Source organism: Hyla sarda, chromosome 5 (assembly GCF_029499605.1).
Source record: "Hyla sarda isolate aHylSar1 chromosome 5, aHylSar1.hap1, whole genome shotgun sequence".
Classification (NCBI taxonomy): domain Eukaryota; kingdom Metazoa; phylum Chordata; class Amphibia; order Anura; family Hylidae; genus Hyla; species Hyla sarda.
This window is the reverse complement of record NC_079193.1, coordinates 78,856,597-78,884,399: the sequence shown is the minus strand read 5'-3', so window position 1 is coordinate 78,884,399 and position 27,803 is coordinate 78,856,597. Positions and strand designations below refer to the sequence as shown.

The window sequence follows — 27,803 nt, the reverse complement described above, 5'->3', positions numbered from 1 at the left end:
TCTATTGCCAGCTCACACAGGTTTTCTTTTGTCCTGCTAGAGGTGGGAATAGAACTTTTTTACCTCTGGACACATCAACATACAGTTTTCTACAAAAACCTTATTACTTCCGGTACCCTTGGGTACAAAATTTCTGGCGCACTCTCAGCCTCCCACAACTCCCAAAAGTATTCCCCGCAAGTCCCTCACAAACCTCCAACACATGGTTCACTGTCCCAAAAGAGGCTTCAAAAGTAACTTGAACAGTCTTACCGGTCTTCGGTCGGGACTTCACACACCGGCCCCATCCAAGACACAGTCTTACGACCATCCTCATCCACCCACAGTGGGATTCCGCCCACCAACAACTCACCGGACCTCGGCTTCATCCCACGACTACCGGTTGGGGCCCTCGTCGGTTGCCCCCAGCAACGGCCTGCCGATGTCGACCTTTTTCCAAAAAGACGATGCATTGCCCCTAGCAACGTTCCTCCACACACTCCATTCTGTGCTTGAACTCCTCTGCTGGGCTCATCCAACTTGCAATCTTACAGGGGGTTGCTCCCAGCAATGGCTACTCTCCAACTTGCCTGTTGGTTGCCCTTGGCAATGGGTTGCCCTTGTCAATGTGATGCCCGCATCCTCCACCAAATGTGATGAACCGTCTTGGGGATTAGCTCTCGGATCGTCCAGGTCACTTACCACGTGACACGTTTCTCACAATAACTTGCCAGTCAACAGTACAGCATACAAGCCTGGCTTCTCGCCAGCTTTATTTACACAGGTTGCAGATAAAAACAAAACACAAACAGGAACAAAATAAAGTCCTAGACCATCTGGTCGCTGACTATAACTCTCAGCATGCCCTGTCTACCAACTGGTGAGCTTCGCTCATCCAGTTAAAACATGTGCCACCTGCAAGCTATTTAATCACAGTTCACACTGTTACTTTGGCCACTCACCGCTCCTGCTGTGTGCTTCCAACAAGGCCCCGTCTCCCCCTACAGCGACTTGCTGTTTCCCAGGGAGAGCCTAGATTACACTGAGTTTCCATTTTATGTACACACATCCCTTCCCTGCTGCCTCATTAATTAAGCAGCAGGTAGAGGTTTCTCCAGGGTGAGTCAAGGAAATACACCCTTTCCTTGCCACCTTACCACAATCTATATATATAAAACTCAACGTGTGTGTATGTATGTATGTATGTATGTGTGTATGTTCCAGCATCACGTCCAAACGGCTAAAGATATTAACATGAAACTTGGCACACATGTTACTTCTATGTCAACAACAAACATAGGATAGGTGATTTAACCCTTATTCACCCCCATTTGCCAGGGGCGGGGTTTATGTTTAAAGTCCCATACAAGTCAATGGGAAATATATGTTGCTGCATAACTTCCAAACGGCTTGAGATATTTCGATAATACTTGGTCACATGTTACTTATATGTCCACTTAAAATATAGGATAGTTAATTTAACCCTTAACTACCCCAATTTGTGAGGGTCAGGGTTTTTGTTTAAAGTCCCATGCAAATCAATGGCAAATGTATGTTCCCACATAGGAGGACGGGATAGAAGGACGGGATAGGAGGTCGGTATAGGAGGTCGGGATAGGAGGTCGGGATAGGAGGTCGGGATAGGAGGACGGGATAGGAGGTCGGGATAGGAGGTCGGGATAGGAGGTCGGGATAGGAGGACAGGATAGGTGGACGGAAAAGGAGGACGGAAAAGGAGGACGGGAAAGGAGGACGGGAAAGAAGGTCGAGATATGAGGACGGGATAGGAGGACGGGAAAGGAGGACGGGAAGGGAGGATGGGAAAGGAGGACGGGAAAGGAGGACGGGATGGGAGGACGGGATAGGAGGTCGGGATAGGAGGTCGGGATATGGCAACTGTTACGCCGAGCGCTCCGGGTCCCCGCTCCTCCCCGGAGCGCTCGCAGCATTCTCGCATTTGCAGCACCCCGGTCAGACCTGCTGACCGGGTGCACTGCAATCTCCCTCTCAGCCGGGATGCGATTCGCGATGCGGGAAGCGCCCGCTCGCGATGCGCGTCCCGGCTCGTTCCCCGTCTGTCTTGTCCCGGCGCGCGCGGCCCCGCTCCTTAGGGCGCGCGCGCGCCGGGTCTCTGCAATTTAAAGGGCCACTGCGCCACTGATTGGCGCAACAGGCTTAATCAGTGTGTTCACCTGTGCACTCCCTCGCCGGATCTTGTTGCCATTGTGCCAGTGAAAGTGTTTCCTTGTGTGTTCCTAGCCTGTGTTCCAGACCTCCTGCCGTTGCCCCTGACTACGATCCTTGCTGCCTGCCCTGACCTTCTGCTACGTCCGACCTTGCTCTTGTCTACTCCCTTGTACCGCGCCTATCTTCAGCAGTCAGAGAGGTTGAGCCGTTGCTGGTGGATACGACCTGGTTGCTACCGCCGCTGCAAGACCATCCCGCTTTGCGGCGGGCTCTGGTGAATACCAGTAGCAACTTAGAACCGGTCCACCAACACGGTCCACGCCAATCCCTCTCTGGCACAGAGGATCCACCTCCAGCCAGCCGAATCGTGACAGCAACAATATATGAGGACGGGATATGAAGTCAAAAGCTTCCTCCTCTGTTTATTTTCCTCCCCAACAAGGATTAGGAAGGAAAAACCGGGCAACGCCGGGTACTCAGCTAGTTTATATATGTAAAACTCAACCAACGTGTGTGTGTGTGTGTGTGTGTGTATGCATGTGTGTATGTATGTGTGTATGTTCCACAAAAACTTCCAAACGGCTAAAGATATTAACATGAAACTTGCCATACATGTTACTTATATGTCAACAACAAACACAGGCTAGGTGATTTAACCCTTACTCACCCCCATTTGCCAGGGGCGAGGTTAATGTTTAAAGTCCTATACAAGTCTATGGGAAATATATGTTACTGTATAACTTCCAAACGGCTGGAGATATTTCGATAATACTTGGTCACATGTTACTTATATGTCCACTTAAAATATAGGATAGTTAATTTAACCCTTAACTACCCCCATTTGTGAGGGTCGGGGGTTTTGTTTAAAGTCCCATGCAAATCAATGGGAAATGTATGTTCCCACATAACTTCCGTACGGCTGGAGATATTTCAATACCTGGTACACATATTACAGGTCAGGATATGAGGATGGGATGGGAGGTCGAGATAGGAGGTCAAGATAGGAGGACGGGATGGTCGGGATAGGAGGTCGAGTTAGGAGGTCAAGATATGAGGACTGGATATGAGGTGGAGATAGGAGGACGGGATAGGAGGACAGGATAAGAGGTCGAGATAGGAGGTCGGGATAGGAGGTCGAGATAGGAGGACAAGATAGGAGGACGGGATAGGAGGTTGAGATAGGAGGTCGGGATAGGAGGTCGGGATAAGAGGTGGAGATAGGAGGACGGGATAGGGGGTTGAGATAGGAGGACGGGATTGGAGGTCGGGATAGGAGGTCGAGATAGGAGGTCGGGATAGGAGGACGGAATAGGAGGTCGAGATAGGAGGTCGGGATAGGAGGTCGAGATAGGAGGTTGAAATAGGAGGTCCAAATAGGAGGACGGGATAGGAGGACAGGATAAGAGGTCGAGATAGGAGGTCGGGATAGAAGGATGGGATAGGAGGTCGAAATAGGTGGTCAACATAGGAGGACGGGATAAGTGGTCGAGATAGGAGGTCAAGATAGGAGGTCAAGATAGGAGGACAGGATGGCCGGGATAGGAGGTCGAGTTAGGAGGTCAGGATATGAGGACAGGATATAAGGTGGAGATAGGAGGACGGGATAAGAGGTCGAGATAGGAGGTAGGGATACGAGGTCAGGATAGGAGGTCGAGATAGGAGGACGGGATAAGAGGTTGAGATAGGAGGTCGGCATAAGAGGTGGAGATAGGAGGACGGGATAGGGGGTTGAGATAGGAGGACTGGATTGGAGGTCTGGTTAGGAGGACGGGATAGGAGGTCTAGATAGGAGGTCGGGATAGGAGGACGGGATAGGAGGTCGAGATAGGAGGTCGGGATAGGAGGTCGGGATAGGAGGTTGGGATAGGAGGATGAGATAGGAGGTCGAGATAGGAGAATGGGATAGGAGGTCGAGATAGGAGGTCGAAATAGGAGGACCACATAGGAGGATGGGATAGGAGGACAGGATAGGAGGACGAGCTAGGAGGTCAGGATAGGAGGTCGGGATAGGAGGTCGGGATAGGAGGTCGAGATAGGAGGATGGGATAGGAGGTTGAGATAGGAGGTCGGGATAAGAGGTGGAGATAGGAGGACGGGATAAGGGGTTGAGATAGGAGCATGGGATAGGAGGTCGGGATACGAGGTCGGGATAGGAGGATGGAATTTGAGGTTGGGATAGGAGAACGGGATAGGAGGTTGGGATAAGAGTTCGGGATAGGAGGTCGGGATATGAGGACGAAATGTGTGGATGGGATATGAGGTTGGGATATGATGACGGGATAGGAGGTCTGGATATGAGGACAGGATATGGGGTTGGGATATGAAAACAATATATGAGGACGGGATATGAAGTCAAAAGCTTCCTCCTTTGTTTATTTTCCTCCCCAACAAGGATTAGAAAGGAAAAACCGGGCAACGCCGGGTATTCAGCTAGTATATCTATATATATAGAACTCAATGTGTGTATGTATGTATGTGTATGTGTGTATGTTCCAGCATCACGTCCAAACCGCTAAAGATATTAACATGAAACTTGGCACACATGTTACTTCTATGTCAACAACAAACATAGGATAGGTGATTTAACCCTTATTCACCCCCATTTGCCAGGGGCGGGGTTTATGTTTAAAGTCCCATACAAGTCAATGGGAAATATATGTTGCTGCATAACTTCCAAACGGCTTGAGATATTTCGATAATACTTGGTCACATGTTACTTATATGTCCACTTAAAATATAGGATAGTTAATTTAACCCTTAACTACCCCAATTTGTGAGGGTCAGGGTTTTTGTTTAAAGTCCCATGCAAATCAATGGCAAATGTATGTTCCCACATAGGAGGACGGGATAGAAGGACGGGATAGGAGGTCGGTATAGGAGGTCGGGATAGGAGGTCGGGATAGGAGGTCGGGATAGGAGGACGGGATAGGAGGTCGGGATAGGAGGTCGGGATAGGAGGACAGGATAGGTGGACGGAAAAGGAGGACGGAAAAGGAGGACGGGAAAGGAGGACGGGAAAGAAGGTCGAGATATGAGGACGGGATAGGAGGACGGGAAAGGAGGACGGGAAGGGAGGATGGGAAAGGAGGACGGGAAAGGAGGACGGGATGGGAGGACGGGATAGGAGGTCGGGATAGGAGGTCGGGATATGGCAAGTGTTACGCCGAGCGCTCCGGGTCCCTGCTCCTCCCCGGAGCGCTCGCAGCATTCTCGCATTTGCAGCACCCCGGTCAGACCTGCTGACCGGGTGCACTGCAATCTCCCTCTCAGCCGGGATGCGATTCGCGATGTGGGAAGCGCCCGCTCGCGATGCGCGTCCCGGCTCGTTCCCCGTCTGTCTTGTCCCGGCGCGCGCGGCCCCGCTCCTTAGGGCGCGCGCGCGCCGGGTCTCTGCAATTTAAAGGGCCACTGCGCCACTGATTGGCGCAACAGGCTTAATCAGTGTGTTCCCCTGTGCACTCCCTCGCCGGATCTTGTTGCCATTGTGCCAGTGAAAGTGTTTCCTTGTGTGTTCCTAGCCTGTGTTCCAGACCTCCTGCCGTTGCCCCTGACTACGATCCTTGCTGCCTGCCCTGACCTTCTGCTACGTCCGACCTTGCTCTTGTCTACTCCCTTGTACCGCGCCTATCTTCAGCAGTCAGAGAGGTTGAGCCGTTGCTGGTGGATACGACCTGGTTGCTACCGCCGCTGCAAGACCATCCCGCTTTGCGGCGGGCTCTGGTGAATACCAGTAGCAACTTAGAACCGGTCCACCAACACGGTCCACGCCAATCCCTCTCTGGCACAGAGGATCCACCTCCAGCCAGCCGAATCGTGACAGCAACAATATATAAGGACGGGATATGAAGTCAAAAGCTTCCTCCTCTGTTTATTTTCCTCCCCAACAAGGATTAGGAAGGAAAAACCGGGCAACGCCGGGTACTCAGCTAGTTTATATATGTAAAACTCAACCAACGTGTGTGTGTGTGTGTGTGTGTATGCATGTGTGTATGTATGTGTGTATGTTCCACAAAAACTTCCAAACGGCTAAAGATATTAACATGAAACTTGCCACACATGTTACTTATATGTCAACAACAAACACAGGCTAGGTGATTTAACCCTTACTCACCCCCATTTGCCAGGGGCGAGGTTAATGTTTAAAGTCCTATACAAGTCTATGGGAAATATATGTTACTGTATAACTTCCAAACGGCTGGAGATATTTCGATAATACTTGGTCACATGTTACTTATATGTCCACTTAAAATATAGGATAGTTAATTTAACCCTTAACTACCCCCATTTGTGAGGGTCGGGGGTTTTGTTTAAAGTCCCATGCAAATCAATGGGAAATGTATGTTCCCACATAACTTCCGTACGGCTGGAGATATTTCAATACCTGGTACACATATTACAGGTCAGGATATGAGGATGGGATGGGAGGTCGAGATAGGAGGTCAAGATAGGAGGACGGGATGGTCGGGATAGGAGGTCGAGTTAGGAGGTCAAGATATGAGGACTGGATATGAGGTGGAGATAGGAGGACGGGATAGGAGGACAGGATAAGAGGTCGAGATAGGAGGTCGGGATAGGAGGTCGAGATAGGAGGACAAGATAGGAGGACGGGATAGGAGGTTGAGATAGGAGGTCGGGATAGGAGGTCGGGATAAGAGGTGGAGATAGGAGGACGGGATAGGGGGTTGAGATAGGAGGACGGGATTGGAGGTCGGGATAGGAGGTCGAGATAGGAGGTCGGGATAGGAGGACGGAATAGGAGGTCGAGATAGGAGGTCGGGATAGGAGGTCGAGATAGGAGGTTGAAATAGGAGGTCCAAATAGGAGGACGGGATAGGAGGACAGGATAAGAGGTCGAGATAGGAGGTCGGGATAGAAGGATGGGATAGGAGGTCGAAATAGGAGGTCAACATAGGAGGACGGGATAGGAGGACGGGATAAGTGGTCGAGATAGGAGGTCAAGATAGGAGGTCAAGATAGGAGGACAGGATGGCCGGGATAGGAGGTCGAGTTAGGAGGTCAGGATATGAGGACAGGATATAAGGTGGAGATAGGAGGACGGGATAAGAGGTCGAGATAGGAGGTAGGGATACGAGGTCAGGATAGGAGGTCGAGATAGGAGGACGGGATAAGAGGTTGAGATAGGAGGTCGGCATAAGAGGTGGAGATAGGAGGACGGGATAGGGGGTTGAGATAGGAGGACTGGATTGGAGGTCTGGTTAGGAGGACGGGATAGGAGGTCTAGATAGGAGGTCGGGATAGGAGGACGGGATAGGAGGTCGAGATAGGAGGTCGGGATAGGAGGTCGGGATAGGAGGTTGGGATAGGAGGATGAGATAGGAGGTCGAGATAGGAGAATGGGATAGGAGGTCGAGATAGGAGGTCGAAATAGGAGGACCACATAGGAGGACGGGATAGGAGGACAGGATAGGAGGACGAGCTAGGAGGTCAGGATAGGAGGTCGGGATAGGAGGTCGGGATAGGAGGTCGAGATAGGAGGATGGGATAGGAGGTTGAGATAGGAGGTCGGGATAAGAGGTGGAGATAGGAGGACGGGATAAGGGGTTGAGATAGGAGCATGGGATAGGAGGTCGGGATACGAGGTCGGGATAGGAGGATGGGATTTGAGGTTGGGATAGGAGAACGGAATAGGAGGTTGGGATAAGAGTTCGGGATAGGAGGTCGGGATATGAGGACGAAATGTGAGGATGGGATATGAGGTTGGGATATGATGACGGGATAGGAGGTCTGGATATGAGGACAGGATATGGGGTTGGGATATGAAAACAATATATGAGGACGGGATATGAAGTCAAAAGCTTCCTCCTTTGTTTATTTTCCTCCCCAACAAGGATTAGAAAGGAAAAACCGGGCAACGCCGGGTATTCAGCTAGTATATCTATATATATAGAACTCAATGTGTGTATGTATGTATGTATGTGTATGTGTGTATGTTCCAGCATCACGTCCAAACCGCTAAAGATATTAACATGAAACTTGGCACACATGTTACTTATATATCAACAACAAACATAGGATAGGTGATTTAACCCTTATTCATCCCCATTTGCCAGGGGCGGGGTTTATGTTTAAAGTCCCATACAAGTCTATAGGAAATATATGTTACTGCATAACTTCCAAACGGCTGGAGATATTTCAATAATACTTGGTCACATGTTACTTACATGTCCACTTAAAACATAGGATGGTTAATTTAACCATTAACTACCCCCATTTGTGAGGGTCGAGGTTTTTGTTTAAAGTCCTATGCAAATCAATGGGAAATGTATGTTCCCACATAACTCCCGTAGGGCTGGACATATTTCAATACCTGGTACACATATTACTGGTTGGGATATGAGGTCTGGATAGGAAGTTGATACAGGAGGTCGGGATAGGAGGTCGAGATAGGAGGTCAAAATAGGAGGACGGGATAGGAGGACAGGATAAGAGGTCGAGATAGGAGGTCGGGATAGAAGGATGGGATAGGAGGTCGAAATAGGAGGTCAACATAGGAGGACGGGATAGGAGGACGGGATAAGTGGTCGAGATAGGAGGACGGGATAGGAGGTGGAGATAGGAGGACGGGATAGGGGGTTGAGATAGGAGGACGGGATCGGAGGTCGGGTTAGGAGGACGGGATAGGAGGTCGAGATAGGAGGTCGGGATAGGAGGACGGGATAGGAGGTCGAGATAGGAGGTCGGGATAGGAGGTCGGGATAGGAGGTTGGGATAGGAGGTCGAGATAGGAGGACGGGATAGGAGGTCGAGATAGGAGGTCGAAATAGGAGGTCCACATAGGAGGACGGGATAGGAGGACGGGATAGGAGGACGAGCTAGGAGGTCAGGATAGGAGGTCGGGATAAGAGGTCGGGATAGGAGGTCGAGATAGGAGGACGGGATAGGAGGTTGAGATAGGAGGTCAGGATAAGAGGTGGAGATAGGAGGACGGGATAGGGGGTTGAGATAGGAGGATAGGATAGGAGGTTGGGATACGAGGTCGGGAAAGGAGGATGGGATAGGAGGACGGGATAGGAGGACGGGATAAGAGGTCAGGATAGGAGGTCGGGATAAGAGGTCGGGATAGGAGGTCGAGATAGGAGGACGGGATAGGAGGTTGAGATAGGAGGTCGGGATAAGAGGTGGAGATAGGAGGACGGGATATGGGGTTGGGATATGAAAACAATATATGAGGACGGGATATGAAGTCAAAAGCTTCCTCCTTTGTTTATTTTCCTCCCCAACAAGGATTAGGAAGGAAAAACCGTGCAACGCCGGGTATTCAGCTAGTATATATATATATATATAGAACTCAATGTGTGTATGTATGTATGTGTATGTGTGTATGTTCCAGCATCACGTCCAAACCGCTAAAGATATTAACATGAAACTTGGCACACATGTTACTTATATGTCAACAACAAACATAGGATAGGTGATTTAACCCTTATTCATCCCCATTTGCCAGGGGCGGGGTTTATGTTTAAAGTCCCATACAAGTCTATAGGAAATATATGTTACTGCATAACTTCCAAACGGCTGGAGATATTTCAATAATACTTGGTCACATGTTACTTACATGTCCACTTAAAACATAGGATGGTTAATTTAACCCGTAACTACCCCCATTTGTGAGGGTCGAGGTTTTTGTTTAAAGTCCTATGCAAATCAATGGGAAATGTATGTTCCCACATAACTCCCGTAGGGCTGGACATATTTCAATACCTGGTACACATATTACTGGTTGGGATATGAGGTCTGGATAGGAAGTCGATATAGGAGGTAGGGATAGGAGGTCGGGATAGGAGGTCGAGATAGGAGGACGGGATAGGAGGAAAGGATAGAAGGACAGAATAGGAAGACGGGATAGGAGGTCGGGATAGGAGGTCGAGATAGGAGGTTGGGATAGGAGGACAGGATAGGAGGTCGGGATAGGAGGTCAAGATAGGAGGTCAGGATAGATGGACTAGATAGGGGGACGGGATAGGAGGTCGAGATAGGAGGTTGGGATAGGAGGTCGAGATAGGAGGTCGGGATAGGAGGACGCGATAGGAGTACGGGATAGGAGGACGGGATAGGAGGTTGGGATAGGAGGTCGAGATAGGAGGTGGAAATAGGAGGACGGGATAGGAGGTCGGAATAGGAGGTCAAGATAGGAAGTTGAGATAGGAGGACGGGATAGGAGGTTGAGATAGGAGGTCGGGATAGATGGACTGGATAAGAGGACGGGATAGGATGTCGGGATAGGAGGTCGAGATAGAAGGACAGGATAGGAGGTCGGGATAGGTCGGGATAGGAGGTCGTGATAGGAGGTCGAGATAGGAGGTCGGAAATGAGGACAGGATAGGAGGACAGGATAGGAGGACTGGATAGGAGGACGGGATATGAGGACGGGATAGGAGGACTGGATAGGAGGACTGGATAGGAGGTCGGGATATGAGGACGGGATATGAGGTCGGGATAGAAGGTCGAGATATGATGATGGGATAGGAGGTCGGGATAGGAGGTCGGGATAGGAGGACAGGATAGGAGGACGGGATAGGAGGTCGGGATATGAGGATGGGATATGAGGATGGGATAGAGGACGGGACAGAGGACGGGATAGGAGGTCGTGATAGAAGGTCGAGATATGATGTCGGGATAGGAGGTCGGGATAGGAGGTCGGGATATGAGGACGGGATATGGGGTTGGGATATGACAACAATATATGAGGACGGTATATGAAGTCAAAAGCTTCCTCCTTTGTTTATTTTCCTCCCCAACAAGGATTAGGAAAGGAAAACCGGGCAACGCCGGGTACTCAGCTAGTATGTATATATATATATATATATATATATATATATATATATATATATATATAACTCAATGTGTGTGTGTGTATGTATGTGTATGTGTGTATGTTCCAGCATCACGTCCAAACGGCTAAAGATATTAACATGAAACTTGGCACACATGTTACTTATATGTCAACAACAAACACAGGATAGGTAATTTAACCCTTACTCACCCCCATTTGCCAGGGGCGGGGTTTTTGTTTAAAGTCCCATACAAGTTTATGGGAAATATATGTTACTGCCTAACTTCCAAACGGCTGGAGATATTCCGATCTGCTATTGGTGGTCGCGTCTAGACCACCAATAGCAGGGATAGGAGGGGTGGCACCCCTGCCACCTTACTCCTACCGCTTCATGGGGACCCTGGGTGTCTTAGGCAACCGCGATCCCCCTTATATTCCGGGTCAATGGGTCACTATAGACCCGTAATAACCCATAATCGCGCAAATCGCAAGTGTGAATTCACTTTCGATTTGCCGCGATCACCGAGGGGGGGGGGTCTGATGACCCCCCTGGGCGTTTGCACGGGATGCCTGCTGAACGATTTCAGCAGGCATCCCGGTCCGATCTCCGCCCGGCACGCGGCAGGGGCCGGGATTCTCTATGACGTACGCGTACGTCATGGGTCCTTAAGTACCAGGGTTCTTAAGGGGTTAAAGAAGGGGTAATGAATTTGCAAACAGCCATGTGCGCTCTTCCTGCCCGACTTCCCGCACGGACTGTAATGCGCTTTGCATGATGCAATGTGAAAGCATGCGGTTCGCTGCTTTTCACCTGCTCCGCCGTCCTCCTGCTTCCTTCATTCTCCCTGCTAGCCGGTGCGCGCATACCCGCCTACAGGGACGCGTATTCTCAGTGATTTAAAGGGCAAGTGCACCATTTATTGGTGCTTGTCAGGAACTTACCCGATTTAACCCTGCACTTCCTCCTGTTCCCTGCTGGATCTTTGTGCCCTGTTGCCTTAGAGAAAGCGTTCCCTGTTGTATCAGCTATTCCGTGTACCAGTTCTCATGCTACATTTCCTGACCACTGTTCCTTGCTGTCTGCCCTGACCTACCTACCTGTCCCCGACTCTGAGTACGTCTCATCCTTCTGTGTCAGGCATCACCTCAGCTGCCTTTGTTGTGTCGAGGGTAGCGACCTTGGAGCTGCCTGCTGCTGCAAGTCCGTCCCACTTTGTGGCGGCCTCTTGGGAAAACCAGCGGCTCCTTAGACTCCGCTCCCTGGTGCGGCTCACCCCATCGTTCACTCAGGTACAGCGAATCCACACCACCAGCTGTTACAGAGGGCTATGAAGGGGGAATTAAATAGCACAGGGGTTAGCAAGAGGAAACAATGTGGCACAGGGGATAATAAAGGGCGTATGATTTGGCACAAGGGAATAAAGTGGCATGGGGGGGATCAGGGAAGGAGGGGGTGAATGATATGGCTGGCGGACGGACAGAAGCAGGAGACCATTGTTTAGACATCAGTCTTCTGCGCTGGGGATTCTGCAGGGGGGTGCAGTGGGGGCCTAGGCCCCTTACTGGGGTATTGGCTGTACCCCCTGATGGCAGCCCTGTGTACAAGGTAGGGCCGACACATTAGCTTGGTTGTCCCCTATTGGGGGTGTTTTGTCCCTTATGGAAGTATTTTATCTCCTATTGTCCCCTATTGGGAGTGTTCTGTCCCCAAATGGGAGTGTTTTGTCCCCAATTGTCCCCTATTGGGTGTGTCCGCGACCGCTATTGGGAATGTCCCCTATTCGGAAGGTGCAAACACATTAACCCCTTCCCGCAGAATGGCATATATAAACGCCGGGTTGTGCAGTGTGTTCGCGCATCCCGGCGTTTATATATGACATTCAGTTAACCCGGCGATGCGCAGCATCGCACGGGTTAACTGGCAGAAGTCCCGTTGTTTCCAGCAGGGGACAACTTCTGCTTCAGCCCCCAGGACCATCCATTGATGGTCCTGGTCAGCGATCACTGTGATTGGTCCCTGTGGACCAACCACAGTGACCTGGGGTGAAAGTTCAGATCCCCCGCACTGCCCGCCCCTGGAAGTCGGGCAGAACGGGGGACGATGGCTGCAGGGGCTTGCAGGGACCTGCGGCATAGGGGGGGAACAACGAGGGGACCAGCGGCCTTACCTGGAGCAGCGGCGGGACCGAGGAGCAGCGGCAGGACCGGCCACGTGGACGAGCAGCGACGGGACCGGCAGGTAAGTATGTAGTCCTCAGAAGCAGCAGTGAAGATCTTCACTGCTGCTTCTAGGAGTCTGAAAACTACAACTCCCAGCATGCCTAAACAGCCTTTGGCTGTCTGGCATGCTGGGAGTTGTAGTTTTGCAACATCTGGAGGGCCCCAGTTTGGAGACCATTGTATAATGGTCTCCAATCTGTGCTCTTCCAGCTGTTGCAAAACTACAACTCCCAGCATGCACTGACTGTCCAGGCATGCTGGGAGTTTTAGTTCAGCAACATCTGGCCCTTCAGATGTTGCCGAACTACATCTCCCTGCATGCCCTTCAGCTGTCTGGGCATGCTGGGAGTTGTAGTTTTGCAACAACTGGAGACACACTGGTTGGGAAACTGTCTGTTTCTAACTCAGTGTTTCCTAACCTGTGTGCTTCCAGCTGTTGCAAAACTATAACTCCCAGCATGCACTAACAGACCATGCATGCTGGGAGTTGTGGTTTTGCAACAGCTGGTGGCAGGGTACATTCACATGGGCGAGGCTTTTACAGTGGGTTTCTCGCATCTTGAGATGCAGCAAATTTTGCGCTGGGAAACTCGCTGTAATCCCCCGCCCATGTGACTGTACCCTAAAAACACTACACTACACTAACACAAAATAAAATGTTAAAAACACTACATATACACATACCCCTACACAGCCCCCCTCCCCCAATAAGAACGTCCGGTACACCACTGTTTCCAAAGCAGAGCCTCCAGCTGTTGAAAAACAACAACTCCCAGTATTGCCGGACAGCCGTTGACTGTCCACGCATGCTGGGAGTTTTGCAACAGCTGGAGGCACCCTGTTTGGGAATCACTGGCATAGAATACCCCTATGTCCACAACTATGCAAACCCCTAATTTAGGCCTCAAATGCACATGGCGCTCTCACTTTGGAGCCCTGTCGTATTTCAGGGCAACAGTTTAGGGCCACATATGAGGTATCGCTGTACTCGGGAGAAATTGCGTTACAAGGTTTGGGGGGCTTTTTCTTCTTTAACCCTTCATGAAAAGGAAAAGTTGGGGTCTACACCAGAATGTTAGTGGGAAAAAATAAAAAAATTTTACACTAACATGCTGATGTTGCCCTATACTTTACATTTTCACAAGAGGTAAAAGGGAAAAAAGCCCTCCAAAATTTGTAACGCAATTTCTCCCGACTACAGAGATACCCCATATGTGAGCGCAAAGTGCTCTGGGGGCGCACAACAAGGCCCAGAAGGGAGAGCGCACCATGTACATTTGAGGTGATTTGCACAGTGGTGGCTGATTGTTACAGCGGTTTTGACAAACGCAAAAAAAAAACAAAAAACCCACATGTGACCCCATTTACGAAACGACACCCCTCACGGAATGTAATGAGGGGTGCAGTGAGAATTTACCCCCCACAGGTGTCTGACGGATCTTTGGAACAGTGGTCCGTGAAAATGAAAACTTGTACAGCCCACTGTTCCAAAGATCTGTCAGACACCAGTGGGGGGCAAATGCTCACTGTACCCCTTGTTACGTTCTTTTTTTTTTTTTTTTACATATGCAAAAGTCGTGAAACACCTGTGGGGTAATAAGGCTCACTTTATTCCTTATTACATTCCTCAAGGGGTCTAGTTTCCAAAATGGTATGCCATGTGTTTTTTTTTTTGCTGTTCTGGCACCATAGGGGCTTCCTAAATGCGACATGCCCCCCGAGCAAAATTTGCTCTCAAAAAGCCAAATATGACTCCTTCTCTTCTGAGCATTGTAGTTCGCCCATAGTGCACTTCAGGTCAACTTATGGGGTACCTCCATACTCATAAGAGAAGGGGTTACAAATATTGGGGGGTATTTCCTGCTATTAACCCTTGGAAAAATTTGAAATTTGGGGGGAAACACACATTTTAGTGAAAAAAATTTTTTTTTTTACATATGCAAAAGTCGTGAAACACCTGTGGGGTATTAAGGTTCACTTTATTCCTTGAAATGTTCCTCAAGGGGTCTAGTTTCCAAAATGGTATGCCATGTGAGGGTTTTTTGCTGTTCTGGCACCATAGGGGCTTCCTAAATGCAACATGCCCCCCAAAAACCATTTCAGAAAAACGTACTCTCCAAAATCCCCTTATCGCTCTTTCCCTTCTGAGCCCTCTACTGCGCCCGCCGAACACTTTACATAGACATATGAGGTATGTGCTTACTCGAGAGAAATCGGGCTACAAATATAAGTATACATTTTCTCCCTTTACCCCTTGTAAAAATTCAAAAATTGGGTCTACAAGAACATGCGAGTGTAAAAAATGAAGATTGTGAATTTTCTCCTTCACTTTGCTTCTATTTCTGTGAAACACCTAAAGGGTTAAAATGATGACTGAATATCATTTTGAATACTTTGGGGGGTGCAGTTTTTATAATGGGGTCATTTGTGGGGTATTTCTAATATGAAGACCCTTCAAATCCACTTCAAACCTGAACTGGTCCCTGAAAAATAGTGAGTTTGAAAATTTTGTGAAAAATTTGAAAATTGCTGCTGAACTTTGAAGCCCTCTGGTGTCTTCCAAAAGTAAAAACTCGTCACTTTTATGATGCAGACATAAAGTAGACATATTGTATATGTGAATAAAAAATTTTTTTATTTGTAATATACATTTTCCTTCCAAGCAGAGAGCTTCAAAGTTCGAAAAATGCAAAATTTTCCAATTTTTCATCAAATTTTAGGATTTTTCACAAGGAAAGGATGCAAGTTACCACAAACATTTACCACCATGTTAAAGTAGAATATGTCACGAAAAAACAATCTCGGAATCAGAATGATAACTAAAAGCATTCCAGAGTTATTAATGTTTAAAGTGACAGTGGTCAGATGTGCAAAAAACGCTCTGGTCCTTAAGGCCAAAATGGGCTTGGTCCTGAAGGGGTTAAGTCTTATGGGACTCTGCCGGAAAATTAAAAACTGTCCGCTATTGGGAGGTGTCCACTAAGGGAGATTTCACTGTAGTAACAACAGACACAGCAAAAAAAAAAAAAAAGACACACAAAATAATGAATGTATACATACTGTTTGGGCATGTGGCGAAGGGGACGCATACAAATAGTTTTTTTTGTGCTTTAGACCATTTTTTGTGCTTTAGACAACCATTTTTATATCGCTCGTACACTATCTTCAGGCAATAGAGTACTTTGTGTAATAAGTGTACCATATTTTCTAAAAGAACAAGGACTTTAGAAACCTACGTATAGTAGTATAGTAAATGGGTCATAATAACTGCACGTTCTGCGAGCATGGACTCACTTTAATAAATTTCTCTATGCTTTAAGATTATATTCAGGCCTATAAGTAAGAAATCCCAAAATAAAATGTAAAGTGCAGATAGCATAATTCTGGGACTCAAGCTAAAAGGGATCCTGCTGCTTGTGCTCGGCGTCAGACCTTGGAGAATTATTTTGAACATTTCTTTTCAACAGTTTTTTTTGCTGTCATATTACTTGCCTATAAATGCATTTATTGTCAAAATTAGTATTTTTTCCCCAGGGCCAGATTAAGGCTGCCTGGAAGACGGAGCACTACATTATGATGCCTCCCCCCCGACAGTCCCCCTTCTCTTCCACTGAGACTTGTTGCGGGCCTGTCAAGTAAGGAATAGACTGAGACCAAAAATAGGCCTGGGCATATTAGACTATGTCGTTTTTTTTTTTTGCTACAGCCACAACACCCATTATGTCTGGAGAGCTTCAGGCATTATAGGGGTTGTAGTTTTGTAACAGCTGGAGCCTCAAATTGGGGAACAGTTTCATCCATTATTACTGCAAAACTTAGAAGTGAAGAGAGATCTAATGGGACAGTCAGGAGAATACACAAACATAAAATGACTCACAGGAGATGTCTTCTTTGTTGTCTTTCCTTTTCTTTTCTTCTTCATCTGGTCCAGATGCCAGGTCTTCTTCCAGCTCCATCTTCCTCTGTAAAGTTCGACGCCCGGACATCATTGGTTCCTCACTTTGCCAGCCGATCCTCATCCTCTGTATAAAGACAACAATCATTATAACCCTTCAAGAGACTGTGCTTCCTAAATATAATACTGCCAAACCCTGTGTACCCTGTATATTATACTGCCAAACATCATGCCCTCTAAAAATAATACTACCACACACAGTGTCTTCCGTAGTGTGCACAGAGCAGCAGCATCCCATTGAAAACAAGCAAATTCTGCTGGCGGAAGTTCGTAGTGTGGACGAGCCCTAATTCCCCCCGACCCCTAAGTCCTCCTTCAGACTCCTGCTCCCAGAGACCCCTAAAGCTAGGTTTCCCCCCCTTTTTTTTTAACCTGCAAAAACAGAGAATAACTGCTACTGCTTTTTCCTGTGTTATGGTAATTTTATGGCATTTTTTGTTGTGCTTTTGCCTTCTCTGGAAACTTAGCCTTAGTCCTCCCCTGGTCCTTAAGTCCCCCCCTTCAACACTCCTGGTCCTTCTCCACTATTCCACTTTTCTGCACCCCCTACCCCCCCCCCAGTCCCCTTCACACTCCTCTGTCTCCTTTATCAAACCCACACTTACCTTACCTCACCCCCCCCCCCCCCAAACAACCTCACATCAGCCCCCCATGCCCTCCTGGTCCTTCTCCACTACACTTTTCTTCACCAACCCCACCCCCAGTTCCCCCACATTAGGTTGGCAGTATAGTTCCCCCACATTAGGTTGGCTGTATAGCTCCCCCACATTAGGTTGGCAGTATAATTCTGCCCCACATTAGGTTGGCAGTATAGACCCCCCCCCCCACATTAGGTTGGCAGTATAATTCTGCCCCACATTAGGTTGGCAGTATAGTTCCCCCCCCCCCCCACATTAGGTTGGCAGTATAGTTCCCCCCCCCCCCCCATATGAGGTTGGCAGTATAGTTCCTCCGCATTAGGTTGTAGTTCCCCCACATTAGGTTGAAGTTCCCCCATATTAGGTGCAGTATAAGTCCCCGCACCTTAGGGGTGCAGTACAGTTCCCCCACATTAGGTTGGCAGTACAGTTCCCCGACATTAGGTGTGCAGTACAGTTTGCCGATATTAGGTGCACAGTACAGTTCCCCCGCATTAGGTGCACAGTACTGTTCCCCCACATTAGGTGCAGTACAGTTCCCCCACATTAGGTGCAATACAGTTCCCCCACATTAGGGGCAGTACATTTCCCCCACATCAGGTGCAGTAAAGATTCCCCACATTAGGTGCAGTACAGTTTCCCCACATTAGGTGCAGTACAGTTTCCCCACATTAGGTGCAGTACAGTTCCCCCACATTAGGTGCAGTATAGTTCCCCACATTAGGTGCAGTACAGTTCCCCCACATTAGGTGCAGTACAGTTCCACCACATTAGGTGCAGTATAGTTCCCCACATTAGGTGCAGTATAGTTCGCCACAGACATACAGCCTTCAGCAACATACAGTGTATGGCTGGAGGCTGTATGCCTGTGTACTGCCCCACTTCAGTGTTCCGACAACCGATCTTCCATTTTTTTTCCAACACAAAATAGAGAGATCACATGAACTATGTCAGTCAAGGAAGTGCTGGGAGTTAAAGGGGTATTCTGCTGCTAACCATCTTATTCCCTATACAAAGGATGTCTGATCACGGGGGGGTCCAGCCGTTGTGGACCCCCGCAATCTTCCTCCTGCACCCGGCGTTCGTTCAGAGCGTCGGGAGCAGCTCTGGAGGCTCCTGATGTCACAGCCACGCCCCACTCGTGACATCCCGACAACGCCCCCTCAATGCAATTCTATGGTAGGGGGTGTGACGGCCATCACGCCCCCACCATAGACTTGCATTAAGGGGGGGTGGCCGTGTTGTTACGAGCTTCCGCCCCCATCACCAGTCATTCAGCATGGAGCAAAGTTTGCTCCATGCACCGAATGTCTGGGGTTTCACAGCCGAGATCGCAGGACCCTTGTGATCAGACATCTTATCCCCTATCCTTTAGATATGAAATAATATGTCTAGGGGCGGAGTACCCCTTTAAGAGCAAGTAAGGAAACATGCCAGGCTGGCTGTGGCACTTGAGTAGCTTGGCTCTGCCTCCTTGACAGTTGACTGAGAATAAATTAAAAATATTCATAAGTTTTGCAGCCACCATCAGTTTCAGGTTTAAACCCTTACACAACCAGTCCTTAGGCCTCACCAATATTGTGTGTGTTTTTTTTTTTTCTCTTTGGTGGGCCTTGAGAAATGGGTTGGGGTTTCTTTCTTGTATAGCTTCTTTTTTTTTTTTTTTGCTAGCCTTTGATGCAACCAAATGTAACCATGTGGCGCCAGCATAAACTGGTTGTTCGTTTTAATAAGGTTTTTTTTAGATAGACCTTAAATGTTTGATTTATTGCAGACATCCAGGATGCCCACTGATCAATACAATGGAGGGGTGACTATCAATGTTATAGTCCAGGAGAACCAGATACTATCATATAAATTATCTTTTTACATGTACCACAGATATGTCAAGAGTTAAGCTTGGTCAGGGTCTCAGTGCTGAGACACCGTCACATTGTAATCTATAGCTGTGTCCATTGCAGGGTAGCGCACTTCACTCACTGGCTTGGCACTCAGTGCAAGAGACAGGTTCCATAGGCTATATTGGCGCTGAAATCCTTTAACCCCTTAAGGACCGAGCCCTTTTTCACCTTAAGGACCAGAGCATTTTTTGCAATTCTGACCACTATCACTTTAAACATTAATAACTCTGGAATGCTTTTAGTTATCATTCTGATTCCGAGATTGTTTTTTCGTGACATATTCTACTTTAACTTAGTGGTAAAATTTTGTGGTATCTTGCATCCTTTCTTGGTGAAAAATCCCCAAATTTGATGAAAAAAAATGAAAATTTTGCATTTTTCTAACTTTGAAACTCTCTGCTTGTAAGGAAAATGGATATTCAAAATATTTTTTTTTTTGGTTCACATATACAATATGTCTACTTTATGTTTGCATCATAAAATTTATGAGTTTTTACTTTTGGAAGACACCAGAGAGCTTCAAAGTTCAGCAGCAATTTTACAATTTTTCACAAAATTTTCAAACTCGCTATTTTTCATGGACCAGTTCAGGTTTGAAATGGATTTGAAGGGTCTTCATATTAGAAATACCCCATAAAAGACCCCATTATAAAAACTACACCCCCCAAAGTATTCAAAATTATATTCAGTAAGTGTATTAACCCTTTAGGTGTTTCACAGGAATAGCAGCAAAGTGAAGGAGAAAATTCAAAATCTTCATTTTTTACATTGGGATGTTCTTGTAGACCCAATTTTTGAATTTTTGCAAGGGATAAAAAGGAGAAAATTTTTACTTATATTTGAAACCCAATTTCTCTCGAGTAAGCACATACCTCATATGTCTATGTTAATTGTTCAGTGGGCGCAGTAGAGGGCTCAGAAGGGAAGGAGCGACAAATGGTTTTTGGGGGGCATGTCACCTTTAGGAAGCCCCTATGGTGCCAGGACAGCAAAAAAAAACACATGGCATACCATTTTGGAAACTAGACCCCTCGGGGAACGTAACAAGAGGTAATGTGAACCTTAATACCCTACAGGTGTTTCACGACTTTTGCATATGTGAAATTTTTTTTTTTTTTTTACCTAAAATGCTTGGTTTCCCAAAATTTTTACATTTTTAAAAAGAGTAATAGCAGAAAACACCCCCCAAAATTTGAAGCCCAATTTCTCCCGATTCAGAAAACACCCCATATGGGGGTGAAAAGTGCTCTGCTGGCGCACTACAGGTCTCAGAAGAGAAGGAGTCACATTTGGCTTTTTGAAAGCAAATTTTGCTCTGGGGGCATGCCGCATTTAGGAAGCCCCTATGGTGCCAGAACAGCAAAAAAAAAAAAAAACACATGGCATACCATTTTGGAAACTAGACCCCTCAGGGAACGTAGCAAGGGCTAATGTGAACCTTAATACCCTACAGGTGTTTCACGACTTTTGCATATGTGAAAAATTTTTATTTATTTTTACCTAAAATGCTTGGTTTCCCAAAATTTTTACATTTTTAAAAAGGGTAATAGCAGAAGACACCCCCCAAAATTTGAAGCCAAATTTCTCCTGATTCAGAAAACACCCCATATGGGGGTGAAAAGTGCTCTGCTGGCGCACTACAGGTCTCAGAAGAGAAGGAGTCACATTTGGCTTTTTGAAAGCAAATTTTGCTCTGGGGGCATGCCGCATTTCGGAAGCCCCTATGGTGTCAGGACAGCAAAAAAAAAAACACATGGCATACCATTTTGGAAACTAGACCCCTCGGGGAACGTAACAAGGGGTTAAGTGAACCTTTATATCCCACAGGTGTTTCATGACTTTTGTATATGTAAAAAAAAAATTTTTTTTTTTACCTAAAATGCTTGTTTTCCCAAAAATTTTACATTTTTCAAAAGGGTAATAGCAGAAAATCACCCCCAAAATTTGAAGCCCAATTTCTCCCGAGTACGGCGATACCCCATATGTGACCCTAAACTGTTGCCTTGAAATACGACAGGGCTCCAAAGTGAGAGCGCCATGTGCATTTGAGGCCTAAATTAGGGACTTGCATAGGGGTGGACATAGGGGTATTCTACGCCAGTGATTCCCAAACAGGGTGCCTCCAGCTGTTGTAAAACTCCCAGCATGCCTAGACAGTCAGTGGCTATCTGGCAATACTGGGAGTAGTTGTTTTGCAACAGCTGGAGGCTCCGTTCTGGAAACTGTGGCATACCAGACGTTTTTCATTTTTATTGGGGAGGGGGCTGTGTAGGGGTAAGTGTATATGTAGTGTTTTTTCTTTTTATTTTGTGTTAGTGTAGTGTTTTTAGGGTACAGTCACACGGGCGGGGGTTCACAGTAGTTTCTCGCTGGCAGCTTGAGCTGCAGCAGAAAATTTGCCGCAGCTCAAACTTGCAGCCGGATACTTACTGTAATCCTCCGCCCATGTGAGTGCACCCGTACGTTCACATTGGGGGGGGGGGGGGGGGGGAACATCTAGCTGTTGCAAAACTACAACTCCCAGCATGTACGGTCTATCAGTGGATGCTGGGAGTTGTAGTTTTGCAACCGCTGGAGGCTCCGTTTTGGAAACAGTGGCGTACCAGACGTTTTTCATTTTTATTGGGGAGGGGGGCTGTGTAGGGGTATGTGTATGTTGTATGTAGTGTTTTTTACTTTTTATTTTATTTTGTGTTAGTGTAGTGTAGTGTTTTTAGGGTACAGTCGCACGGGCGGAGGGTTCACAGTAGTTTCTCGCTGGCAGTTTGAGCAGCGGCAGAAAATTTGCCGCAACTCAAACTTGCAGCCGGATACTTACTGTAATCCTCCGCCCATGTGAGTGTACCCTGTACGTTCACATGGGGGGGGGGGGGGCATGCTGGGGGCATGCTGGGAGTTGTAGTTTTGTAACAGCTGGAGACACACAGGTTGTGAAACACCGAGTAACAAACTCAGTGTTTTGCAACCAGTGTGCCTTCAGCTGTTGCAAAAGCTACAACCCCCAGCATGTACAGACAGCGGAAGGGCATGCTGGGTCTTGTAGTTATGCAACAGCCGGAGGCATACTACATTGGCTGGGGATGCTGGGGATTGTAGTTATGCAACAGCTGGAGACACACTGGTTTGCTACTTAACTCAGTGTGCCTTCAGCTGTTGCAAAACTACAACTCTCAGCAGTCACCGACAGCCAACGGGCATGCTGGGAGTTGTAGTTATGCAACCACCAGATGCACCACTACAACTCCCAGCATGCACTTTAGCTGATTGTGCAAGCTGGGAGTTGTAGTTATACAACAGCTGAAGGTACACTTTTCCATAGAAAGAATGTGCCTCCAGCTGTTGCAAAACTACAAGTCCCAGCATGCCCATAAGGGCATGCTGGGAGTTGTGGTGGTCTGCCTCCTGCTGTTGCATAACCACAGCTCCCAGCATGCCCTTTTTGCATGCTGGGAGCTGTTGCTAAGCAACAGCAGGAGGCTGTCACTCACCACCTGCTGCTGCTCCACGATGCCGCCGCACAGGTCAGTCCCTCGCCGCCACCGTCGCTCCTGGGGCCCCGATCCCAACAGGGACGCCGGGGATCGGGGTCCCCAGCACCGGGGGTCGTCTTCCCGCACCCGCTCACGTCCTCCGGAAGAGGGGCGGAGCGGGTTGCGGAAGTGACACCCGCAGCAGGCGCCCTGATTGGTCGGCCGGGAATCCGGCCGACGAATCAGGGCGATCGTGAGGTGGCACCAGTGCCACCTCAACCCTGCTGGCTCTGGCTGTTCGGGGCCGTCTCTGACGGCCCCGATCAGCCAGTAATTCCGGGTCATCGGGTCACTGGAGACCCGATTGACCCGGAATCCGCCGCAGATTGCTGGACTGAATTGTCCAGCGATCTGCGGCAATCGCCGACATGGGGGGGCATAATGACCCCCCCTGGGCGATATGCCGGGATGCCTGCTGAACGATTTCAGCAGGCATCCGGCCCCGGCTCCCCTCCGGCTAGCGGCGGGGGCCGGAAATGCTCAGGGCGTATCCATACGCCCTCGGTCCTTAAGGACTTGGAAACGGGGGCGTATGGATACGCCCTATGTCCTTAAGGGGTTAAAGGGTAGCTCCCACCATCCTATTTTTTTTTCTGTCCCTGCCTATTGCCAATCTATCCCTAACCCCCTCCCTGCTTTTAATTTTAATTTTTACTATATATTAAAAATGCCTTTTGTCTGCCTGGCAGTGTGCTCACTACCAGGCAGACTTCCCCAGCAGGCACCACGTCACTGATGCCTGCTGGGGGGGGACTTCCGCCCTTAGTTCATCTACACAGGGTGCCTCCAGCTGTTTCATCACTACAACTCCCAGCTTGCCCTGACATCTATTGGCTGTCAGGGCATGCTGGGAGTTGTAGTATTGAAACAGCTGGAGGCACCCTGTGTAGATAAACTATTAGTTACATGCGGCGCTAGCCCGTCCCCCGTCCCCTCCGTCTCCCCCCCCCGCGCCATACCCCGTTCCCTCCATCACAAACCCCCCCCCCCCCCATATCACTTACTGCAGAGTCCGGCAGCAGGCGTGCAGGGACAGCGGCGGCTGCGAGGCGGAGGCGGCGGCGATGTGCGGGGGGAGTGGCCTCCCAGCCAGTGGCCGGGTAGCCAATGCGCTCGCTCCCTGCCTGTCTGATTGACAGGCAGGGAGCGAGCGCAGGCTGAATGAAAAAGGACCGATGCCCGCATCAGTACTTTTTCAGGCGTGACGTCACGCCAGGCTGCAGCCAGCCACTAGGAGGGAGACCCCTAGTGGCAGGTTTTCAAATGTTAATTAAACAATTTTAATTTAAAAAAAAATAATAAAAGTATATTAGAGATATGTTGTAGTACATAAGTACTACAACATATCAAAAAATAAAGTTGGTGACAGTGCCCATTTAAGCAGTCAGATTGCGTACCAAGCTGAGGAGCCAATTATAACTAACTAGCGGTGGGGTCTCAACACTGAGACCCTGATCAATCTTAACTTTTGATATTTCTGCGGGTCAAACAATTAAATGACAATAATACTTTAAACATGGTGCATAATGCCCTATACATTTTGGCAAGGAAAGTCGCCTGCTTGGCCTCTGTATTCGAAAACTACTGTCATGACATTAATATCTACAAGGGTCTGTATTAGGGCAAAGTATAAGCTGGTGTAATTTTTATTCCTAATATTAATTATTTTATTCCTCTACAGGAAAAGTTCTGGTGCACACATTCCATGAAGACAACTTAGGTAAGTACTAAGATACATGACTTTGTTCTGCTATTATACACAGTACTGCAGTACATTGCTGGCACTTCTGGAATTTGGAGATAGGCCAGCAAGAGGTACATAGGTTACTTTCTTTTTCTTTTTTTTCTTCATAAGTATAACTAATGGGAGGATACAGCGTGAACAGAGCTGAAGTAGTGTTCATGGTGTGAATTAATGAAATCTTAGCTTGCTTCCTCTCTTGCATCCTCTTCCATTTTAATTACAATAAAATGATGATATAATAACCTCATTACAAGTAGTTTACAGCAGGGATACTGGGTTTAACTACAGAAAATGTTTAAAGTTAAGAAAACAATAAAGAGAATTGTTAAATATTAAAATATGCATATCATTAAAATTGTATTCACTTCCATATACAAGTCATGGACAGGATATAAATATATATATATATATATATATATATATATATATATATATATATACACACACACACACACACACACACAGTGGGACAAAAAAGTATTTAGTCAGCCACCAATTGTGCAAGTTCTCCCACTTGAGAGATGAGAGAGGCCTGTAATTTTCATCATATGTATACCCCAACTATGAAAGACATAATGAGAAAAAAAAATCCATAAAATCACATTGTCTGAATTTCAAATAATTTATTTGCAAATTATGGTGGAAAATAAGTATTTGGTCACCTACAAACAAGCAAGATTTCTGCCTCTCACAGACCTGTAACTTCTTCTTTAAGAGTCCCCTCTGTCCTTCACTCATTACCTGTAATAATGGCTCCTGTTTGAACTTGTTATCAGTCTAAAAGACACCTGTCCACAACCAAACAGTCACACTCCAAACTCCACTATGGCCAAGACCAAAGAGCTGTCAAAGGACATCAGAAACAAAATTGTAGACCTACACCAAGCTGGGAAGACTGAATCTGCAATAGGCAAGCAAATACAGTGAGTAAAAATCCCAGAACTACACGGGGAGACCTAGTGAATGATCTGCAGATAGCTGGGACCAAAGTAACAAAGGCTACCATCAGTAACACTCAAATCATGCAGTGCCAGATGTATCTCCCTGCTTAAGCCAGTACATGTCTGGGCCCATCTGAAGTTTTCTAGAGAGCATTTGCATGATCCAGAAAAGTATTGGGAGAATGTCATATGGTCAGATGAAACCGAAGTAGAACTTTTTGGTAAAAACTCAACTCGTCGTGTTTGGAGGAGAAAGAATGCTTAGTTGCATCTAAAGAAAACCATACATACTGTGAAGCATGAAGGTGGAAACATCATGCTTTGGGGCTGTTTTTCTGCTAAGGGAACAGGACAACTGATCCGTGTAAAGGAAAGAATGAATGGGCCCATGTATCGTGGGATTTTGAGTGAAATCCTCCTTCCATCAGCAAGGTCATTGAAGATAAAAGGTGGCTGGGTCTTTCAGCATGACAATGATCTCAAACACACCGCCCGGGCCACGGAGTGGCTTCATAAGAAGCATTTCAAGGTCCTGGAGTGGCCTAGCCAGTCTCCAGATCTCAACCCCATAGAAATCCTTTGGGGGGGAGTTGAAAGTCTGTGTTGCCCAGCGACAGCCCCAAAACATCACTGCTCTAGAGGAGATATGCATGGAGGAATGGGCCAAAATACCAGCAACAATGTGTGAAAACCTTGTTAAGACTTACAGAAAATGTTTGACCTCTGTCATCGCCAACAAAGGGTAAATAGCAAAGTATTGAGATGAACTTTTGTTATTAACCAAATACTTCTTTTCCACCATAATTTGCAAATAAATTCTTTAAAAATAAGACAATGTGATTTTATGGATTTTTTTTCTCACTATGTCTCTCATAGTTGAGGTATACCTATGATGAAAATTACAGGCCTCTTTCATATTTTTAAGTGGAAATGGGCGTGTTCCCTACATTTCATCCAAAATCATCCGACAGGTTTGCTTCAAATAGGCACTGTCAGATTCAAAAACTTTTTATATGTTCTGCATTTTTGCAAATGTTGTACATTTTTGCATTTTTTAAAATTTTTTATAGATTTTTAACATATACACAAAAACACACAAGAAAGGGATAACAAAAATACAGCAAAACAAAATGAAAAAGGGAAAAGAAAAGGAGAGAGATAAGAGTTAATAATCTAACTATTCCTTATCAAGGTTACTAATTAGTTAAACGATTCACTTGTCCAGTCTCTTGCGGTTTTGGGCCTTGCCCCTTCTATCATTATTTCTCCCTGTCCCCCAAAGAACAGAACTTATCCAAATTTTACAACAATGGCTTAAACTCAAGCCATTTACCCCAGGCAGATTTGAAATAATGTAAAGGATTGTTTGCTATGGCAATTGATCTCTCTTTAAACAAATAGAGTGTTTCATTGATAATATGTTTTACATTGGGGAGTTCTTTAGTTTTCCACTTGCCTGCTGTTTTTGATTTTGCGACAGAGAGGAAATGCACTAGTATAGTTTTAATTTATATATTTTCCTCCCTTATACCCATATGCAATAAGGCTGTTTCTGGTCCCCATTGACATGATACATTTATGATTGTACATAGCAGTGTAGAGATCTGAACCTATAATGGTTTAATGGCATCACACTCCCTCCATATGTGCAGAAGAGTGCTTACTTTCAGGTCGCATCTCCAGCACAGGTCTGAGCAACCCGGATACATTTTGGAAAGTTTATATGGGGTAATATACCAACGGTACAGCAGCTTCCTTGATATCTCTAGGTGTGAGACACAATGGGAAACGTCTGTACTCAGTATGTATGCTCCTTCCCATTGGACCAAAGAAAAAGTCCTTCCCAAGTCTTTCTCCCATTTATGACAGCATAAAAGAATATCAGAGCTAGGAGAGAGTGTAATATATGCTCGT

The 27,803-nt window shown here is 47.1% G+C and overlaps 1 protein-coding gene across 8 annotated transcripts in view; it reads left to right on the top strand.

Annotated features, from left to right (window-relative positions):
• HDAC9 (histone deacetylase 9) overlaps positions 1-27,803 on the top strand; it is a 656,589-nt gene that overhangs the window by 84,219 nt on the left and 544,567 nt on the right. For 6 of the 8 annotated variants that reach the window (XM_056519737.1, XM_056519739.1, XM_056519740.1 and 3 more), the window contains exon 3: positions 24,886-24,924. The exons of the other annotated variants lie outside the window; for them this stretch is intronic. In XM_056519737.1, the coding sequence (XP_056375712.1) occupies positions 24,886-24,924 (39 nt within the window). The remainder of the gene's footprint in view (positions 1-24,885; positions 24,925-27,803) is intronic. 8 annotated transcript variants of the gene reach the window in all.